The sequence below is a fragment of the Helicoverpa armigera genome, chromosome 13 (assembly GCF_030705265.1).
Source record: "Helicoverpa armigera isolate CAAS_96S chromosome 13, ASM3070526v1, whole genome shotgun sequence".
In the NCBI taxonomy this organism is placed as follows: domain Eukaryota; kingdom Metazoa; phylum Arthropoda; class Insecta; order Lepidoptera; family Noctuidae; genus Helicoverpa; species Helicoverpa armigera.
In genome coordinates this window covers 6625606-6645943 of record NC_087132.1, presented here as the reverse complement: position 1 = coordinate 6645943, position 20338 = coordinate 6625606, and the positions used below count along the sequence as shown (strand labels likewise).

Below are 20338 nucleotides of genomic sequence, written 5' to 3'. Positions count from 1 at the left end.
TACATCTCTGCGTGTACGTAATAGAGATTAGATAAATAAAATACATTCAAAATAAAAAATAATAACGTATATTGTTTGCACAACTGAACATTTTTTACAAAAATATTTTGTTACATTACATAACAAAATAAATATATTTTATAAAAAATAAAGAATTTATATTTAAGACAAGAATGCTAAACAGACATTGCCTTTAGCCTGTTTTATTTTAAAGTATAAATTAAAAGTACATTAAATAACATTTAGACGAGATAGACAACTATTTCACAACCTCTGTTTTGGCTTGTGTAGATTTTTTTAAAACGATGAATTACGGGACGACATTCCATGGCACGAAGGTGCCGGCTTTTGGTTGGTCCAACTGAAACAAAAATCCATGAGTTAAATACGTGGTCATAAAGGGGGTGAAGAAGTTATTAAATTAACTCTAAAATGATTACACGTCAAAAAAAATCTTAGACAAAAATAGTCTCGTAGTCTATCCAAATGATAACAATTTTGTCTGTTCTATGCTTAATAAATTATTTACCTTCTTAGTAATATGATCCTCGCACGCCATACGAATACGAGCAGAAGTCGCAGGCGACTCCAACTGGAAGTCTAAAGATACGCCAGCATCGGCCCGCGCCGCTCGTATTGCCTCTTTTATCGCAAAGAATGCGGACGCCGCCAAAAATAGTGGCGGTTCACCCACAGCCTGAAAGTAACCACGGATTGAATTAATTATGATCTTTAAAAGGCGTTAATTTAAATTGGATAAATATAGCAGAATCTGTTGCTCACCTTTGAAGAATATACAGCTCTCGGATTTGGTGCTCCTTTGAGCAGGGATACATTGAATTCCTGTGGAATGTCGCCAAAGCCAGGGATTTTGTAAGCACCAGGCCCTCTTGAAAACAGAGTACCATTTGGAGAGTAGATCAGCTCTTCCAATGTGAACAAACCGTAGCCTTGTATGAAGCCACCCTCAATTTGACCAATGTCTATTGCTGGGTTCAAACTCTCGCCCAAATCCATTACAATATCACTTCTTATAACTTTGTGGTCACCACTGAGACAGTCAATCTCAACTTCTGTACATGCAGCTCCGTATGTGAAGTAATTGAAGGGTGTTCCTGAATTTTCATTGATGTTGTAACCAATGCCAGGAGTTGCGTAGAAGCCTGAAGCGGACAAACTAACTCTGTCGATCCAAGCTGATAGCACCCAGTCTTCCCATTTGCCATTGGGATTCTTCTCTTTGAATGGTTGCAGCCTCTTTGCAAGAGTCTCACACGCTTGCAGGACAGCCATGCCGTTCAAATCCGATCCAGCACTGGCAGCTGTAGCTGAAGTATTGGGCACTTTGTCCGTTGAAGTTTCACTAATATGAATCTTAGACACATCGATACCTAGTGCTCGAGAAGCAACCTGGATCATCTTAGTATGAAGACCTTGACCCATTTCAGTTCCACCATGAGACAGGAGAACTGATCCATCTACATATATTAGGACTAATGCTCCAGCCTGGTTGAGTAGCTTTTCCGTGAATGCAATACCAAACTTCGTTGGAATAATGGCAATACCACGCTTTCTCCATCTGTGCTCCCTGGAAATCAAGAGGAAATGTAATTAAAGCACAACTTAGAATTACAAATAAATAAGACACGACCTAATTTTAAATATTTTTCGTATAATAACTTGGAAATGGAATACAAACTTACTTGTTAAACTTTTCGATTTGCAGTCTCCTTTCGGCCAATTTACTTTTTTCTACGCATTCGTCCCAACATCTTTGCAGAGTACAACTCTCCAAAACTTGATGGTAGTGGGTTATTGAGTTTTCTTGGTACAAGTTAAGTCTACGGATTTCGTCAGAGCTCTTGCCAAGTTTAAATGCAATATCCTCAATTATACTCTCGGCACCGAACATACCCTGTGGGCCACCGAATCCTCGGAAAGCAGTGTTTGATGGCAAATTGGTCTTACATACATGTCCGGTTACCTCAGCGTTCGGAATGAAATAAGCATTTTCATAGTGGAACATAGCCCTTTCAACCACCTGAAAAAACGTAATTTTTGATTAATTTCATGTCTATAATTTTGTAATGAAAACAAGAGTAACAATAATAAGCTTTCTTATACTCACAGGGCCTGATAAATCTATAGAATATCCTCCATTGTTGTAAATATTAACTTGTGCAGCCATTAATTTGCCTTCTGGAGTTACAGCCACCTTATATTTGATCAAGAATGGATGTCTGGTGCCAGTCATCATCATGTCTTCATCTCGATCGAGCATGCATCGGACTGGCTTCTGAAGTTTGTGAGCTGCGAATGCAACAGGTAATGCCACTAGCATACCACGAGACTCTTTGCCACCAAATCCGCCACCCATACGTTTTACACGAGCTACAATTCGGTTCATGGGGACGTGCAATATGTGGCTCACTAATTTCTGAAATGGAAAGTTACTCATGAAATATCTTAAAATATTTTGTTAGTAATTAAGTTTAGATTATAACATAGAAAATTAGAAATATTTACCGCTATTTCTGAAGGATGTTGACTGGAACAAAATATTTCTAATTCATCATCTTCTTTCCTTGGAATAGCAAAAGCGGCATGAGTTTCCAAATAAAAGTGTTCCTGACCGCCCATTCGACATTGACCTTCTATTATAATATGGTTCTTGTCTTCAAAGGCGCTTTGTACGTCTCCTCTCCTGATCGTTTTAGGAAATTGTGGGTAAAATGAATTCTTTTCAATAGCATCTTCTATTGTTACAATAATAGGGTGAATATCTTCATATTGAATTTCTACCATTCTAGCTGCCTCTTGTGCTGTTGCTTGATCTTGTGCTACGATAACACCAATAGTCTGGCCCTGACTTGTAACTTTCTCACTTACAAATAATTCCTCATCGTGGAAAATAGGACCGATAGCATTTTGTTCGGTAGTTAAGTCCTTAGCAGAAAAGAATGCAACGACTCCTGGTTTTTTCAAAGCTTTCTCAGCATTAACTGAAAGCAGTTTGGCGTGAGCTCTTGTGCTGAGAACAAATGCTAAATAGAGCTCACCTTCTGCAGTAGGAATATCATCACAGTATATTGCTTCTCCGGTCGTCTGTTTAAATGCTGACATATGTGTCAGTGGCCTTCCAACAGCATCACTTTTAATCTGTTCCTCTCCAACTAAATCAAAGTATTGAGCGCTTTTTGGAATATCACTATGAAATTGGTCAGCACCACTGCTGTGATATGGTATAATAAGATCTTCATGTATGTAATCTTTGGTCATTTGCTTAGCAATTGCCAAGTAAGCCTTGAGGAACAAACTCATTGTTAAAGTTCTTCTAAATTGTATATTTCCTCCAGGAGCAGAAGGACTTAATGGAAATTCTTCGATCAATGATGAAAAAGCTTTATCCAACATAGCTTCATTCCATTTTTCTCCTTTTAAAGCTTCACTTGTTTTTGTGCCCAGTTTAGTTACAGGAGCCATACCACCGAAAGCCACGTTAAGGTACTTTATAACGTTACTGTTATCTTCGAATTCGACGTTGATTGCTGCGGTGACAATTGAGATATCGTCTTCTCTTCTCTTGGCTTGCTTAAATGCTGTAACATACTGGTATTTATTCGAATAGGGAATCTCTATAGACAATAGAATTTCATTGGGCTTAACAACATTTTTTCTATAGCCCGTGAAGAATGTTTCATCCATCAATACAGACCGATGTCCACCATCTTCGCTCACCAAATTAAGCTTCACTTTTAGGGCCATTAAAATCGGATTCAAATCTGATATGGGACTACCAGTCATTATATTTCCACCTATAGCTGCAACATTTCTTATTTGTTTGCCGGCAAACCAGTTAAGCATTTCTACAATAGTTACAAAAGATCGAGTTTTATATTTGGGTAACTCTTTTATGTACTTCCTCATATTGTTTTCTATATCCATTAGAGTAGCAGCGGCTCCTATTGTTAACCCATTTTCATTTTCGGTTATCGAATTTAATTCTGGTATGGAGTTCGGCGTTATTATGGTAGGATAAACGCAGTGCTTGAATTTAACTTCCACTCCAACTTCAGTATTTCCGACAACAATTTTCGCATCTGGGTAAGTTTTCTTCAATTTCAAAATTGTGTTTAATTCTTTTGGCCTGTACCACGAAACTTTTTGCCCTTTGAATACCAAATATTGATCGTCATAAATTGATGACAGCTTCAACTCTGGTGGAAATATAGGTTCTTGACTTTTGTCGTATGGCAAAAATGAAGATCTATCAAAGATATATTCTGTTTCGCTTGCATCCTCGCCTTTATCAGTCTTGTTTTTACAACAGTCTTTCCCCATAGCACATACATTGTTTTGACCATTTTTTGTGCCATTGGTAGACCTATTAGAAATGCGTTGTGTCTCCCAATCTTCTATGAAGGTTTTATATCCTTCTATAATAGCTCTGTATCCTGTACATCTGCAAAGGTTTCCTTGGAAAGCGACTTCCATATCACTAAATGAAATAGTACTGTTGGTTCTAAGTAAAGTGTACATAGACATCACAATGCCTGGCGTGCAGAATCCGCATTGTGAGCCGTGTGCCTTAGCTATGCGTTCTTGTACTGGGTGTAATCTAGTTTTGGTTGACCCAATGCCTTCAACTGTAGTTACTGCCAAGCCATGCATGGCGCACACAGGCGCTAGACATGCGTTCACTGCCAGGTGGCTGAGTAATAGAGTTAAGGAAATGGAAAGTCGTTTGAAAATGAAATTATACCTACGTTTTGTTGCTATATGTCTTAAGTGATCATCAAATTCATCAATTAAAGCAAATTGTGCGAATACATTTTATGATCTAATTACGTATTTTGCTTTCATAAAAATCTCAAACTTTACAAGCAACAATATCACTTGTCAGTGATACTGTTATCTCAACAAGTCACTTTAAAATTATCAATAAACAAACTGTAACTTACGCAAATAGCGATCTTCGTTTATCTGCGTTTTATTACAAATTAGCAAAGCTATAAATCTATCCACGATGGCGTTCTAAACGATCCTACGAAGGTGTAAAAATCTCACTCACTCTTTTAGGAAAGTGAACCAGCTGAATTGACTCTTTTAAAAGGATACTTGACTTTCTTCTCCACACGGTTGTATTTGGATATCATGACAGTGCACGCGCCGCATCCTCCTTCTGCACATCCCAGCTTGGTGCCAGTCAGGCGCAGCTTTTTCCTCAGATACCAGAGAAGTGTCCATTCTGGATCAGGATTAGGTTCAACCACCTGAAATGTTGAATATTCCATGATTACTATAGATACCTACCACTACTACGATACTATACATTATTACTGATATGACACTTCCCAAAGAACACACTTCCCACCTTTTTATAAAATATGGTTTTAAAAAAGTACCAGCTTTTGTATCACCTTTAAACCACCGTCCCGAACAAAATCAGTGGACTAAAGCTGTTACTAAAGCGGGTACTTCTTAAAACCCAGGAAATATTTTCTTATTTGGATCGTTACACATAAAAGTTATAAAATCAACAAATTCAAATTGAAACTGTTATTGTATTTAGGAAAATTAAAGCTAATGTGAAGGAATGTCGTGACAAATCGGATGGGCACAAAGTAATTTGTCATGATGTTTCGGCAAAAACTGGTTGTTCACTTCTCGTGTTTTTGCGCTTTATGCAATATTTTATAGGCCTGTCTGTAGGTAATTACGTTTTTACAAATCACAAATAAATAGCTAATAGGTAGTTATATCGAGGCTATTAAAATTTAATAATATATTTCATGATTGTGTTAATGTTATTACGCCTAGATCCTTGGATATTTGCTGTTGAATGTTTACCTGCGATGCTCCTGTACAATTGTATTTATTAATTTGTGCGATGCATATTTTGCATAGCTATATTGGATATGGATATTTCTAGGCTAAGGCTTTCTAGGCTTGAAACTGATTATGTGTATTCATTATTAAAGGAAATGAACTGGAACTCCACAAAGGCAGCGAAATTAAAAATATAAACATAAGATCTTTATGTTATAAATAAACCAATAGCCATGGTTATGTTCTTAGCTAGGTTTGTAGAGTAGATAGGTACATTCATTTTATTATTTATCATTACAAACGATCCTCATATAGGTAGCTATTCATATTCCTATGTGCCTACCGGCTTACCGATAAATGTCGATATATCTGTCTATGGACTATTTACTCTCAAACGCAGAGTTATTTTGTTACAGCCATGAAACAAGCTTAATAGAACACTCAGATCTACGAATCAATTAAATTGACCCAGGTTTTACCCAATTGATTGCTGCTACTGAAATAATCTTCAGTCAGGTCTGATTTTGCAAAGTCATCGTAAGTTCCTTGTGAATTTGCACAGCAACTATATGTACATCATATCAAAAATGATAAATGAATGCCTTTATAGCGAGCAAACAATATAATAATATAAATTACTGAATACGGGTCATATCGTTATTATTACGATTGGAAGCAGGAGGGCGTAATAGGTCAGTACTATCAGGGCCATGCCGACGACCCTCCTTAAACATTCTGAGCTAATAACAAGTCTCAAAGCATGACGCAATTTTGTACGTCGTATTTAATATATTCTGATGATTTATTCTGGAGCTGCTATTTTCGCGAATCCAGTTGCACCGTGAGTTAATCCTTCATGCACCCATAAATAATCTTATGTACGAGTCCTACCCACAAAAAAAATAATCATTCCCAAGAATTCTATATACCTAAGAAAAATAGAAATGTTACTAAGTGTAGGTAGGTAGGTATGTCTGTAGTCACCCTATGGTTAAGAGTAGGTAATATTATACGTAACCATGTGATGACTAACATTGCCTACAATAACTATTTAATTAATTGATCATAACTGTATCCTAATACAAACAACACTTGTCCTGATGATAGTCTCATCTTAATTGATGAAGAAACACGTGGTAGATATAGGAAAACTCAAACGCGCAGATAATTAAAACAGAAGAGTTTTATGATAATCAATTTTTTTACTAATAAGACTGCTCTGTTATATTATTGTTACAGTAGATACAAATTGTCTTGACATTACTGCATGTAGTAATTTTAATGTTATTTTTTCGATTTGTGGGTAGAGCCTTTATTAAAATTTCGAAAGAGACCTTGACCTCTGAATTCATTTCGGTATTCACATCAGGAATGCAGTCAAATAAGATATGCTGACACCTGTGAGCTCGTAAAACTGGCTTGTGCCTTTGATGTAACAAATAATCAAGTAATTCCACCCGTCGTTAATTGGCAGAATCTCCATCTTCCGCTTACCCACTAGCAGCGAATTGTGTTCGCCATTGCAAACCTTACAAGGTTCCAAATCTTTTATTTCCAAAAGAAATGTGTTTATATCTTCCTCAATAACCTGTTCCATGTAAATCTGTTCAGTTTCTGAGTGGGTAGGACTATAACAACCAGCGTTAATCCCTGACTAAAGAACCACGCAATATTACAAACAGGGACTTTCATCACTATCTCGGATAAGATCAGTTTGGATCAAAATTGTCATGCAATAAATGTTGTTATTATGGATACGGCTAAGTATATCTATCATATGTATTTACCCTGAATATCTTATCGATAAGAGTTGCGATGAAACACTGTGTGGTAATGATTACGACGTTACCAAAAAAAATATGTTCGTGCTATCAATAAGAAAATATTAAAGTAAAAAATGTTACACTTCATCAGAGAACGTTTATAAGTGATCTTTTGTTCCGCAAACATTAAAACTAATTTAGATATTATCTCGTCACATGCTTCAATGTTACTCACCTTTTTCCCGTTAACAAAGAATACCAACTCCGTACAAATATCACCGCTTTCCTCTTCTATATTCAACAGACCCATCGTCGCGAGGATCCTATTTATTTGATTAAACAATAGTGAATGTATGTAAGATGTGGACACGTCTCACTATATGGCGGTTCGAAACACAACTGGCGAGTGACGATGTATGATGTATGGTCGCGTGGTCGTCTGCCTGCCTCTTGTTATCCGCCTCGCGGTACATCCACATGGACAGACAACCAGTAATAAACAACTTGTTATCTCCGTAGTCTTTATTATTGAAGTTATAAAAAGAGCAACTTGTGAAATCTTTCTGTATTCATAATCATACGAAATGAACTTGATACATCGAGGTCGTTAATAACTCGTTAGAAACAACGAAATCAACCTGTAAGAGGCAGGTGGTCTATAAAAAATAGGCAAATCAACATATTTATGAGACAAACTGACTACGAGATCAGGTTGTTTTCATTTATTTACCTTATTTAGAATTACATCAGTGCAAAATTAATGTCTTCCTACACGAGTAGGTCGACACGTTTTTATGTATTGAACTTTTTATAATCAACCCTTTTTATTTATGTAACCGTACCTAACTGTCCATCTAATTCCAACAAAAAATGAACAATAGGAAAATTTAAGAATGCCTGAATGATAAGAAGCCACTGGCAGGCAATAAGACTGGCAACCATCGCTGGCTTGGAATTTGCCTCAGTTTTTTAAGCACTGGCGAAAATAGAGTGCCCGTCTATTTTCTAGCCAGTGACCTCCGCAGGACTGGCGCCAGCATAACTGGCTTCGTGTAAACTCTGCATTAGTCATCTTTCAGGTATTTCTACTTTTTTCCAAACTATCACGTATCAAATTTGGGACTACCCATCCCTTTAGCACTTGTAGGTAACAAATAGACCATTAAGGCTGATAAAGCAATGTTTATTTTGTAGGAAATATGATCGTGATAGGAAATATAATATGTGTTTCAATACATTCTAAAGAAAACATTAAATTATCGTGTATTGGTTTACGAAAAGACAGTGAAACGAAATACCCAGCTATGCCAAAACTTGTACCGTAAAATCTACGCTCCTTTCAATGTTTTAGAAGCATTGTTGTCCCAGGAACATATATTTTTTTTACCCTAAAGCAGGCAGTTCTTTGAGTAAAGATATATCATAACTTTTCCCCTTGCCAGCTACCTACTTGGGTCATCAATTTTGGGCGAAACTTCCTTTTAATATATTTGGTCAGAACATGCAAAACAGTGATTGTTGACTAAACATTATTTTCCTCTACCTGCATAATAAATTTTACTCCAAGTAACATGAAACCTGCTTACGTTTGCTGGTGCATTATAGCAAAATCACTGCACCGTTGATTAAGTTTCAAACTCGTAGACATCACACAATCGCCAGACTAGATCCCACTGTCGTTGCGCTATACTTAGTCAACACAATCTTCGGCAACGTAACTGCATATTATATGCAGTCTATAATAGATTGGGCATGTATTTATTAGGTACCTTCTGTAGGTCATCCAAGATTCACTCGGCACTTTTTGCGTGCGTTTGCAGTTCATATGCAACCCAACCTTTTTTCTAGACAAGTAGACAATTTAAATCAAATAAAAGGTGGAAGGGAAATAGTAAATATGTACTATTCTTTCCACAGGACCAATTATTAAATTATTGATTAACTTACTGCCCACTTCCTGCACTTGACGCTTACGTCACATAAATTGCTACCTGTCACCTAGAGCATGTTGGTCTTGAACATGGTACAAAATACCTACTTGAAAGTCTTACTTATACGGTAGAAGTGTAGGCCTCAGTATGCAAAAATAATCCACCTAACTTGGTTTTTGGCTTATTACTTTTTCTCCAAATTAAACTTAGTCTTTTTGATCTTTATAAAAACTGTCGTGTTTCTTTTTTGAACAACTTTTTTGAGTTGTCGATGAACAATTAGTTTAAGTGGCAATTACTTGCAACAGAAGGCGAAATGCGAAATTCGATGCTGGCAAATACCTATAGCTTTAATGCTTATGTAATGAAAGTTTTAAATAGGTAACTATTCATACGCATCACTTACGCAATACCTACCTATATAAAACGTATCTACCTAAGAATATTGTTTATCGAAGGCTCAATCAGAAATAATTAAGGGGATAAAATAATGTTTTATTTAACTAAAGTTTTAAGAATCAGGGTCTCTGTTGTTTGATAGGTATGTAATTGTTTCATTAGGGATGTAGAATACCTACCTTCTTAACGTTATCTCATGATGAGGACATGCCATTTCATTTGTTCACTGAATACCTAGTAGAAAAGAATCAACCGATTCCTCCTTTCTTATCTGCAAACTGGAGCAATTGAGGAAAATAAAACACTACATTATAACATGCAATAGATATATTATGTACGTATTTTTTCATCTTTTTGCGAGGTTTTGTACGTAGCACACACATGCTCTTGAAAATAGCAGTATCAGTATTTACCGAAATTATGAAACATCAAAGTAAAGTGATAACATATTTACATCATAGTTCTCAAAACAGTGAATAAGACTTAATCATTATAATATACCGCTATACAACATTTATTGAATGCAGATCTTCAAGCGATAACATTCCAAGGTTTTCCTTTGGTGGTTATTGTAGGTCTCACCTGAAACAATTAGATATGTGTATAGAAAAATGTAGGTTTAGTTAGGTATAGTCGCACCATTTCAGTTAAAGTTAGTATCACTTCAATGTTGCTGCGCCTAGCGACAATAGATATGGATAAACCTATAAAATCAGGTTTAATCTACACGCAGATAAGTACTCCTACCTGTTTATTAAATTTTGTATAAACAGAAAAAAACCTATAAGAATAAACCAATATCTGATGCGAAAAGCGAGGGCGACAAAATGCTGCCTTGTGGCACTCTCTGTTATTAAGCCACAATGTTGGCAAATTAAGAATTACCTAAGTGCGTCTATTGTTAGGGGTGATTTTAGTTTAATTTTTACTGCAGTCTCCATAAGCGAAAATTGTCTTAAAATATAAAGTATTTTAGCAAATACCTGTTTAGTAATCAGATCTTCACAAGCCATCCTAATTCGAGCGCATGTTGCTGGTGCATCCAGCACAAACTCCGGAGATTCTCCACTGTCTAACCGTGCTGCCTTTATCGCTTCTTTGATTGCGAAAAATACTGATGCTGCAAGGAATAGGGGCGGTTCTCCCACAGCCTGAAATAAACGTTCAAGTAATTTATTATGGTAATATGGCAAACAGAATTATATTTACCAGAAACAGCATAAGTTTGATGCCATTACCTTTGATGAATAGACTGCACGTGGATTCGGTGCACCCTTGAGCAAAGACACGTTAAGCACTTTCGGAATGTCTGAAAATCCTGGTATCTTATATGCTCCAGGACCTCGTGAAAGTGCTTCCCCATTAGCTGAGAATACCATTTCCTCCAATGTGTAAAAGCCATACCCTTGCATGAAAGCACCTTCTATTTGTCCTATGTCTATGGCAGGGTTCAAACTTTCTCCGACATCCATAACGATGTCTGTTTGAAGGACTTGATGATCGCCCGTCAGACAATCGATGATGACTTCAGAACAAGCCACTCCGTAAGTAAAATATTCAAATAGATTTCCGGAATTCGTCTCTGGATTATATTCTATCTTTGGAGCAGCATAAAATCCAGTGGCCGACAATTGTACTCTATTCACCCAAGCATCTATGACCCAGTCTTCCCATTTACCAGTAGGATTTTTTGCTTTAAATGGCTCTAGCCTTGTTTTCAACGATTTACACGCTTCTACAACTGCCATGCCATAAAGGTCAGAACTGATACTTGCAGCAGTTGGAGAACTGTTTGGAACTTTATCGGTCGACATTTCGCTAATGTGAATTTTCGTGTAATCTATTTCAAGCACACGTGAAGCAACTTGTATCATTTTTGTGAAGAGTCCTTGACCCATTTCTATTCCTCCTATTGAAAGCAGGACAGATCCATCTTTATACACCAACAAAAGTGCGCCTGCTTGCATTAAAACATCGGTTTGGAAAGATATACCATATTTAGTTGGAACTAAGCTGAGCCCTTTCTTTTTCCATCTATTTTGCCTGCAAAAAGTTTAATGAAAGCATGTTATTATATAATAGCTTAATTTCCAAATTATTTAATAACTAATCATGCACTTATTTACCTATTAAATTCCTCAACGTCTTTCTTCCGCTTCCAATAATGAGAAGTTTCAATACATTCATTCCAACATCTTGATAGAGTACAGTACGTCAACTTCTGGTTAAAATGTGTCATTGCACCCTCCTGGTAAAGATTGATTTGAACTATCTGTTCATAAGTCTTTCCTAATGTTGAAGCTATATGACGCATCATGGTTTCTGCAGCTAGCATTGCCTTAGGAGCACCGAAGCCTCTGAATGCTGTATTCGAAGGCATATTGGTTTTGCACAGATATCCATGTACCTCCGCATTTGGTATGAAATAGCAATTATCAACGTGCACTAGCGCCCTTTCCATCATCTGTAATCATTTATTTATTTATATTTATATAGTTAATAGATCATATATATTTAACAATTACAATTAAAATCATCCCTACCGAGCAAGATATGTCCATGGAATTGCCTGCGTTACCATAAATCTCAAATTTAGCACCAGTTATTTTTCCATCTTCAGTAAATCCTACTTTATACTTGATCAAACAAGGATGTCTATACCCAGAAGCCTGCATATCTTCATCTCTGTCCAATACAGCTCTAACTGCTGTCTTGAGCTTATATGCCGCAATAGCAACGGGTATAGCCAGTATAGTAGCTCTTGTTTCTTTACCACCAAAACCACCTCCGACCCTTTTAACTTTAGCAACAACTTTATGGTTAGGTATTCGGAGTGCTGCCGCAGCTATATGCTGAAAAAAAATATAATTTTGGTATATTACTTATCCAGATGACAGGTCATTACATTTCAAATTGTAAAATGTTTGAACTTACTGCTACTTCCTCTGGATTTTGTGTTGTAGCTGTAATTTCAAGCTCATCTTCTCTTCTTATAGCGTACGCAGAAATAGTCTCAAGGTAAAAGTGTTCCTGTGCACCACTTCTTACGTGTCCTTCTACAACATGACTTGATTTTGTAAGGGCCTCACTCAAGTTGCCCTTTCGAATAATCCGTGGATACCCGGAGAAAAATGAACCTTGCGTTATTGCATCTTCGAGCGATACAATAACGGGCTCTATACGCTCATAGTTAACAACTACTAAATCTTTTCCTCTCCTAGCTGCACTTTCTGAATTGGCCACGACTGCTCCAATTACACAAGCACGACTAGTAACCAGTTCGCTAGAAAATATTTCTTCATCTTTTATTATAGGACCCAATTTATTACATTCTCTATCTAAATCAGCGGCAGACAGGAATGCTTTTACCCCAGGTACCAAAAAAGCTTTATTAGCATCAATTGATTTAATTCTTGCATGTGCTTCTGTACTAAAAACTAGCTTTAAGTATAGCTCTCCTGTAACGGGATGAATATCATCACAATATATCGCCTCACCAGTGGCTTGTTTAAGGGCTGACGTATGTGTTATTGGTCGCCCAACAGCGTCTGATGCTACCTGATCGTTATTCTTAATTTCAAAGTATTGTGAACTGCATGGATGATTTATTGCTATTTCTTCAACACCGCTAAAGTCTTCATTCACATTCATGTTCTCAGAAGTGTTAGGTTGGCTGATATTTTGTAACACATATAAATAAAACCTAAAAAATAGACTCAAACAGAGTGATTTCCGATAATCGGCCATTCCTCCAGGCGCTGAAATATCTAGTTGCAATTCATTTGTTAGAGATTCAAATGCTACATTTAGCATTTCTTTATTCCATCCTTTTCCTTTAATTAATTCTGAAGTAGCTTTAGCACAAATAGTAGTAGGTCCCATACCACCGTAACATAATGTTGCATTTAATACTGATTTGGTAATTGGATCGTAGGTAACATTGAACGCAGACGTCACTATAGAAATGTCGTCTTCCTTTCGTCGAGCTTGTTTATACGCTTTAAAATATTGCAGACTTTTGGTGAAAGGAATTTCAACAGATACGACAATTTCGTCATCGTCGAGTCCTGTTTTTCTATATCCTTTAAAGAAATTATCATCGACAATAACTTTTCTTTCACCCCTACTCTTGCTGTGAATGTTCAGTACAGCGGAACATGCCATCAGGATGGGATTTAAGTCTGATATTGGACTAGCTGTTATTATATTACCCACAAGAGATGCCACATTACGGATTTGATCACCAGCAAACCAATGGAGCATTTCTTTTATTGCTGCATATACTTTCGCTTTAGTGGGATTTTCATCAATTTGGTTTTGGAGAAAACTGGACAATTCATTCAACGTTGTTGTAGCCCCTATTACGATACCCTGATCCGAAACTCTGCAATTGTTCATTTCCGATATAATTGATGGGTACAGCAACACTGGATAGACTTTCTTTTTAAATTTAACTTCTACTCCTATTTCAGTATTGCCAGCAATAATTTTTGTAGAAGGATCGGTGGATTTTATTTTGAGTAAACCATCAAGTGTTTTTGGCCGTATCCATGTAACATGTTCTCCAGCGAAAAATAAATACTCTTCCGAAAAACTGGTATCTATCTTTAGTTCTGGTGGGAAAATTGGTTCTTGAGAAGGATCGTATGGTTTGAATGAAGATTTATTAAACAGTCCGGCATCATTATTTTTGGCTGTCTTATTTCGACAACAGTCAGCGCCCATTGCACAAGAAGTGCTTCCACTTTCACGGCAGTAATACCTTTCCCATCCTTCTACAAATGTTTTGAACCCCTCAATGATTGGTCTGTAACCAGTGCATCTGCAAAGGTTTCCCTGTAAGGCCGTCTCTATATCAGTATAATTAATTTTGCCCTTGCTTCTAAGTAGAGCATACATAGACATTACTATGCCGGGTGTACAGAAGCCACATTGTGATCCATGAGCTTTTGCAATCCTCTCCTGGACAGGGTGTAAGCGTTCCTGCGTAGAACCAATGCCTTCAACGGTAGTGACTGCTAAGCCGTGCATGGCACAAACAGGTGTCAAACATGCGTTAACCGCAATGTGTCTATTCGAAATATTACAAAGTTAAGGATGTTATATCAATTAATTAATACTGCTATATTATACATAATTAATTATTATTCTGATAAAATCATCGCACTTTGTAGTGAAAAGCAATCGCAACAAACTCGGGTCCAAGGTTGAAGGCTATATAGGTTAACATAATTTTAACTAGATTGTTAATATTTAATTCATTTTTAAATATTGCCATAATTAAAGGAGTATAAACACATTTAAATGTTATAATGTGTAAAAAATAAAAGTAGAGTTGTCCGATTATTTATTTAGAAAACACAAAAAGTTGCGCCCAACGTGGGGCTCGAACCCACGACCCTGAGATTAAGAGTCTCATGCTCTACCGACTGAGCTAGCCGGGCTGCGAGTGGAAGTTTGAAATTACCGATAACATTGTTAATATTTTTTAAAGGATACTTGACACGATTTTCTTTCTTCAAATATTGAGAAACCATGACTGTGCATGCACCGCAGCCTCCTTCTCCGCATCCATATTTTGTGCCCGTTAACAGAAGTTTTTTGCGAAGGTAAAACAGTAATGTCCATTCTGGATCTGGATTGTCTTCTACGACCTGGAATTGGAGGTGGGAATTTATATGTAAATAGGTACCTAGGACATATTTCTTTCTGAAGATATAGCGACAGATGTGGTATCCTCATTTATCGTAATAATTGAAAGGTATTAAGAATGGTGGTAAAGTATTTAAGTGAAAGGGGACATATAAACACAATGTAATTCGATCTAGCCTGACGCTTGACACGATTGCGTAAGTATTTGATCAAGGTTGTCACCAAGCACAAATCTAAATTGTTCTAACATTATTGACGAGCTGTGGTTTATAGACTGGACAAATAAACAAGCTTCATGCGAAAATCTGGCTCCGAATCATCAAGAAAACATATCTATTATATAATTACGACTTATAAGTTGGGTTATCACAATGCGGATATCAGCCACATGAGGGTTAGATTGGTGGTCGACCCCTTTATATTTTGTAGGTACCTACCTACGTACTTAGGTAACTGATTTTTTGGTTATCTATTAATTTTGTAATAATTTTACTTTACCTACTCGAATACCTATACCTTCCCCCTTTTAGTAAGATATTTAAAAGAACTGCACTTATTAATTAGATCATCAATATCGGAAACAGGTAGGTACCTACACAGGTAGGTAGGTAAAAAGTTTTATTTACTTATTCCAAATTCTACCTATTCTAGAACCTATTTTAACAGGTTAAACATTTCCTAGCCCTAGCAGAGTGGAGGTAATCAACACTCACATGGCCACTGCTTAGCAAAACATGTGGTAGGTACCTGATTACCTAGCAAACAGGTGGTTAGATGTCTGCAATGTAAACATCACAGCATTCTGTTATTGGTGGTTACCAATGCGAAATCCCGATTTAACTTCCGATGCTGCTCATAAAAATTTGAAAGATAGGTACCTATCTATCTAATGTAATCCTGTAGGACATTCAAGGATCGCTTACCAATACGTAGGTACTTTACATAGGTACTTAATGGAAAAGCATTTACTTAAATAATTAAGTAGGAAAGTAGGTAGGTCGGCATATAAAAAATCCTAACTCATTAAATTGCAGTTTCCACAAAGTAGGCGTAAATACAACATTAAAAATTGCACTTAGATTGCTAAATGATAAATTGACTACCGATTTTGGACGAAATAGATTGCCTTGCAAATAAGAGACGCCGATGCTGCAGCAGGACTATAATAGCTTAGGTAACATTCTACTGAGAGTTCCACCGTCTGAGATCTTTAAATAAAGTAGGAGCGTTCCAAATAGGTTTATAGATACCTAATAATCTAGATAATTTCATGGCTAACAAGGCACAAGCCATTGTTAAGTAGAATTTAATTTGCAATCATAATTTTCTCTGTAGCTGTTATAAGTATTTTTGATTTTTTATCATGTTTGGAAGGTAGGACACCTTAAAAAGTACATCTTGTTTAAATATCGAACTTACCTTTTTCCCGTTAACGAAGAACACCAAAGTCCTTTGCGCATCTTCAGGTATCAAACTTCTTATCAAATCCATGGTATAGTTTTCGCATTGATTTAGTCGATACTAGTAACCGGTTTCTTAATAAATAGCAGGGACGGCGTCCGATACAACGTGCCGCTCTCGTGTCACTGGCACTGGCGTAGAATCGCGACCGTACTAAACAATTAAGTACGAGAACTTTATACTTACATATAAATTCAAGATAGTGTCTACATTATTTTTATTTTTTTAATAGGTATCAAAATATTGATTTACTTGAAACCAGTTTGGGAATTAGGATAGGTAATTATTTTCTTAATTAGGTATTGATGGTTGCGTTAGTTTTAATGTTGCACAATATTGATTAAAAGTCGCGCCTGTAACGACTTATAGATGGACTAGGGAGAAAATAACTGAATTGCTTGCCAAAAGTTACAGGAAATATAAAAAAATAATGGAATTTCAGTAAGTAGGTAATTAACATTTTCGAGGCTATTCATGTTGGCAATTTTCTTTAAAAAAAGAAATATACAACCTACAATTGGTGTAAATAGGAAAGTTCTAAGGCATTCAGCTAAACTTGTTTGGCAATTAATCAAAAATTGTAGGTAATTAAAAAAAATACAATTTCAATATGTAACAACATTTTATTGCCTACACTAAAATCTAAAATAACATACAATCGTGTCTTCAAGTGCACAATTTACATAATGTATAGCTGTAATCTGCTCGTTTAGTTAATGTTATCATGAAGACTGCTGATTAGAATGATCTCACACTACTAAACAAAGTTCAAACATATCATTAAAACTACTTCATAAAAAATGTCATTGAACTAAGTTTTATTTAATGAATTGTTATGCTTATCTGTAAGTATATTAATTATTTATATTACACTGTATGTATATGTACAATAACATATATTCAATTCATAAAATCAGAATAAGTACTTTATAAACATTATGTGGGTACTCAAAATTATATTTTCTAGTACAATCTGCAAAAAACGTACTACATTCTACAGGTACTTTGACATAGTTGATCATTTTTAATTTTTTCAGATAAAGTGGCCTACCAGTAGTCAATATGTTTATACTATTGACATTGTACATGTAAAACATGAGGCGACGGAGTAAAAAACATTTCTATACAAGTATCCATGATAAATGTGGCTCCCGTAATACACAGCTTTTCAGTTTTGTTATTTTGTACTGGCATGACATTGAATTAATATTATCTATAAGGCTTTTACTGTAAGGCGGCCAACTTTCCGAAAACTGAATGCGGGACTTAACCTTTCGTGAAAATGGGGGGGGGGAGGGCATTGAAAAATGATCGGACGGAACTGATAAAATAAAAACCGTAAGCAAAAAGCTATAATTTAACCTATCAATATCGTGTCACAGCGTGCACTAATGTCTTATTTTCAAAATCATTAGGCGTCACGAGTTCAGTAGAAATAAAGAGAACGAGATTATATTATAGGATCTGTGTTCCTGCACTGTTGAGCGTGCGCGCAGGTGGGTGTTGTGTAGAAGCGTGGTAGAAAAATAGGAATGCGGGACATGCGGGACGCATACAACGTTTTGCGGGACTATTTTACTAATAATTTCAAAACGGGATTTCGTCAAGCATTGCGGGACGGTCCCGGTCCCGCAGAATGCGGGACGGTTGGCCGCCTTATTTTACTGGTCAATAAATACTATACATCTTTGTGAATTTTGTGATTAATAACATCATAGATTACTAGTCCTTATTGTCATACATATTGCAAAGTGGACAGAAAATAAAAATCTTGAATGTTTTTCATTCACTCTTACGCAGATTTCAATACACCTTTTTGTTCCAGTTCTCTTTCTACTGCTGTGCCTTCATACATGATTTTATCTTTTAAAGCGTCTTGCAGAAGTTGTGCATCAAACCTTTGCTTAGACCATGCATACCTACAGTAACACCAGTATACCATGGTAGTCATTGAAAATGTTCCGAAGCCTATGTGCTGTGACAGCATAGGTCGCGATGTTTTTATGAAGGCAGCTAAACCCACACCAACTCCAGTAGATATACCATACAAGAAACTTTCTCTGAAGCATGGTATTTTAGATACGTCCCTACCAAAAATAACTAATCCCTGAAATAACAGAAAAACCGGAATTAAACATACTAAATCCATAGCTCCGTAACAACATTTAATCTACTCCAAATGTCGTATTTACAAAAACTTTGTTTGTATCTAAAGAAAATAGACTTGAAATAACCTTCTTCTCTTCCTCTTCTTCATCAAGCAATCCCTTTACTACTGTATCCATCGCTAAGGTGAAATGCTTTTAAGACACCAAAATAATCCTTCAAAATCTGAAAAAATCGTCTACTTTATTTAATAAAGTCATAACCTCAAACACAAGACAACTTGACAGATGAAAGTTCGATGACATAACAGTTTATGACGGTTATGACAATACTGTCAACAGGAATGTGGCTCCGTGGTTTTTAAGTTTGCTATGAACATCTTTTAATTTTTACTTACTTTTCAAAGCTCCCGTATCATGTTAGTGAAGATCTTATAAAAGACATCCAAAATATAAACTATGGTAGTATGGTGCTGAAAAAAACTATTTATTTTCAAGCTTTTCAACGCAGCCACTTTGGCGGGCTGAGTGTGTGACGTCAACTCAACTACCGACTTCCACGAGTTCAATATCAACAAAAGTGTTCGATTTTAAAAAGTTAGCAATTATTAATAAAATAATACTTCAATGTAATATTGTGATACACACATGGCTAGGCTGGGAACATATTATTCAGCGGCAACGCTTTGAAGTAGTAGACCGCGAAAGTATCACGTTCGTATTACTTGTTTTTCCCCTCTTTCATATTATATATCAGATTTATATAGCTTGCATATCAGAGTAAAATAAAGGCTACTTTTAATCCATGTACCTACGGGAAGTAGTTCTTCCAGGGCACGAGTAAAACAGAAATATCAATGGTCCGGACTGCGTTTTGTTGGATTCGCATTGATTATAGTGTGAATGACAAATCTGTCTATGAATGCTAGGCGAATCTCGTTAAATTTATAGTATTAACTAAAATATTTACGAAGATATCTGTTACCTTTTAACTGCAAGTTATAACTTTATCATTTTGATACTTTTCTACACTCGTACTCGCACTTGACTACTTTTTATTATCAATAAAATGTCAATTTGACTGGAAGATTGACGTCATTGGGGTGCGTTTCAAACTGAAGAGAATTCCTATATTTGTAACATGAAATATTTTTATCTCCCTTACACACTAGGCTTTATTCATATTTTATCCTGTTGT

At 36.2% G+C, this 20338-nt stretch overlaps 3 protein-coding genes and 1 non-coding gene across 4 annotated transcripts; all 4 read right to left on the bottom strand.

Moving 5' to 3' along the window:
• Positions 1-52: 52 nt before the first annotated feature.
• On the bottom strand, positions 53-8060 carry LOC110370678 (xanthine dehydrogenase). The gene is made up of 8 exons (XM_021326573.3): positions 7828-8060; positions 5119-5273; positions 2527-4711; positions 2129-2437; positions 1704-2041; positions 784-1588; positions 530-697; positions 53-361 (listed from the first exon to the last, which is right to left on the bottom strand). The coding sequence occupies exons 1-8, from the start codon at positions 7900-7902 to the stop codon at positions 311-313; spliced, it is 4086 nt and encodes a 1361-aa protein (XP_021182248.3). The 5' UTR covers positions 7903-8060; the 3' UTR covers positions 53-310.
• Positions 8061-10245: 2185 nt separating this feature from the next.
• LOC110370752 (xanthine dehydrogenase) lies at positions 10246-20322 on the bottom strand. The gene is made up of 9 exons (XM_064037642.1): positions 20126-20322; positions 16994-17188; positions 15422-15576; positions 12857-14993; positions 12466-12774; positions 12049-12386; positions 11161-11965; positions 10906-11073; positions 10246-10504 (listed from the first exon to the last, which is right to left on the bottom strand). Exons 2-9 carry the CDS (start codon positions 17063-17065, stop codon positions 10454-10456), a joined length of 4035 nt encoding a protein of 1344 aa, XP_063893712.1. The 5' UTR covers positions 17066-17188; positions 20126-20322; the 3' UTR covers positions 10246-10453.
• Positions 15294-15366, bottom strand: Trnak-cuu (transfer RNA lysine (anticodon CUU)). Its single transcript has one exon. It is a non-coding gene; the product is annotated as a tRNA-Lys (tRNA).
• Positions 17639-19430, bottom strand: LOC110370753 (cytochrome c oxidase assembly protein COX20, mitochondrial). The gene is made up of 2 exons (XM_021326682.3): positions 19270-19430; positions 17639-19142 (listed from the first exon to the last, which is right to left on the bottom strand). Exons 1-2 carry the CDS (start codon positions 19318-19320, stop codon positions 18828-18830), a joined length of 366 nt encoding a protein of 121 aa, XP_021182357.3. The 5' UTR covers positions 19321-19430; the 3' UTR covers positions 17639-18827.
• Positions 20323-20338: the final 16 nt, after the last annotated feature.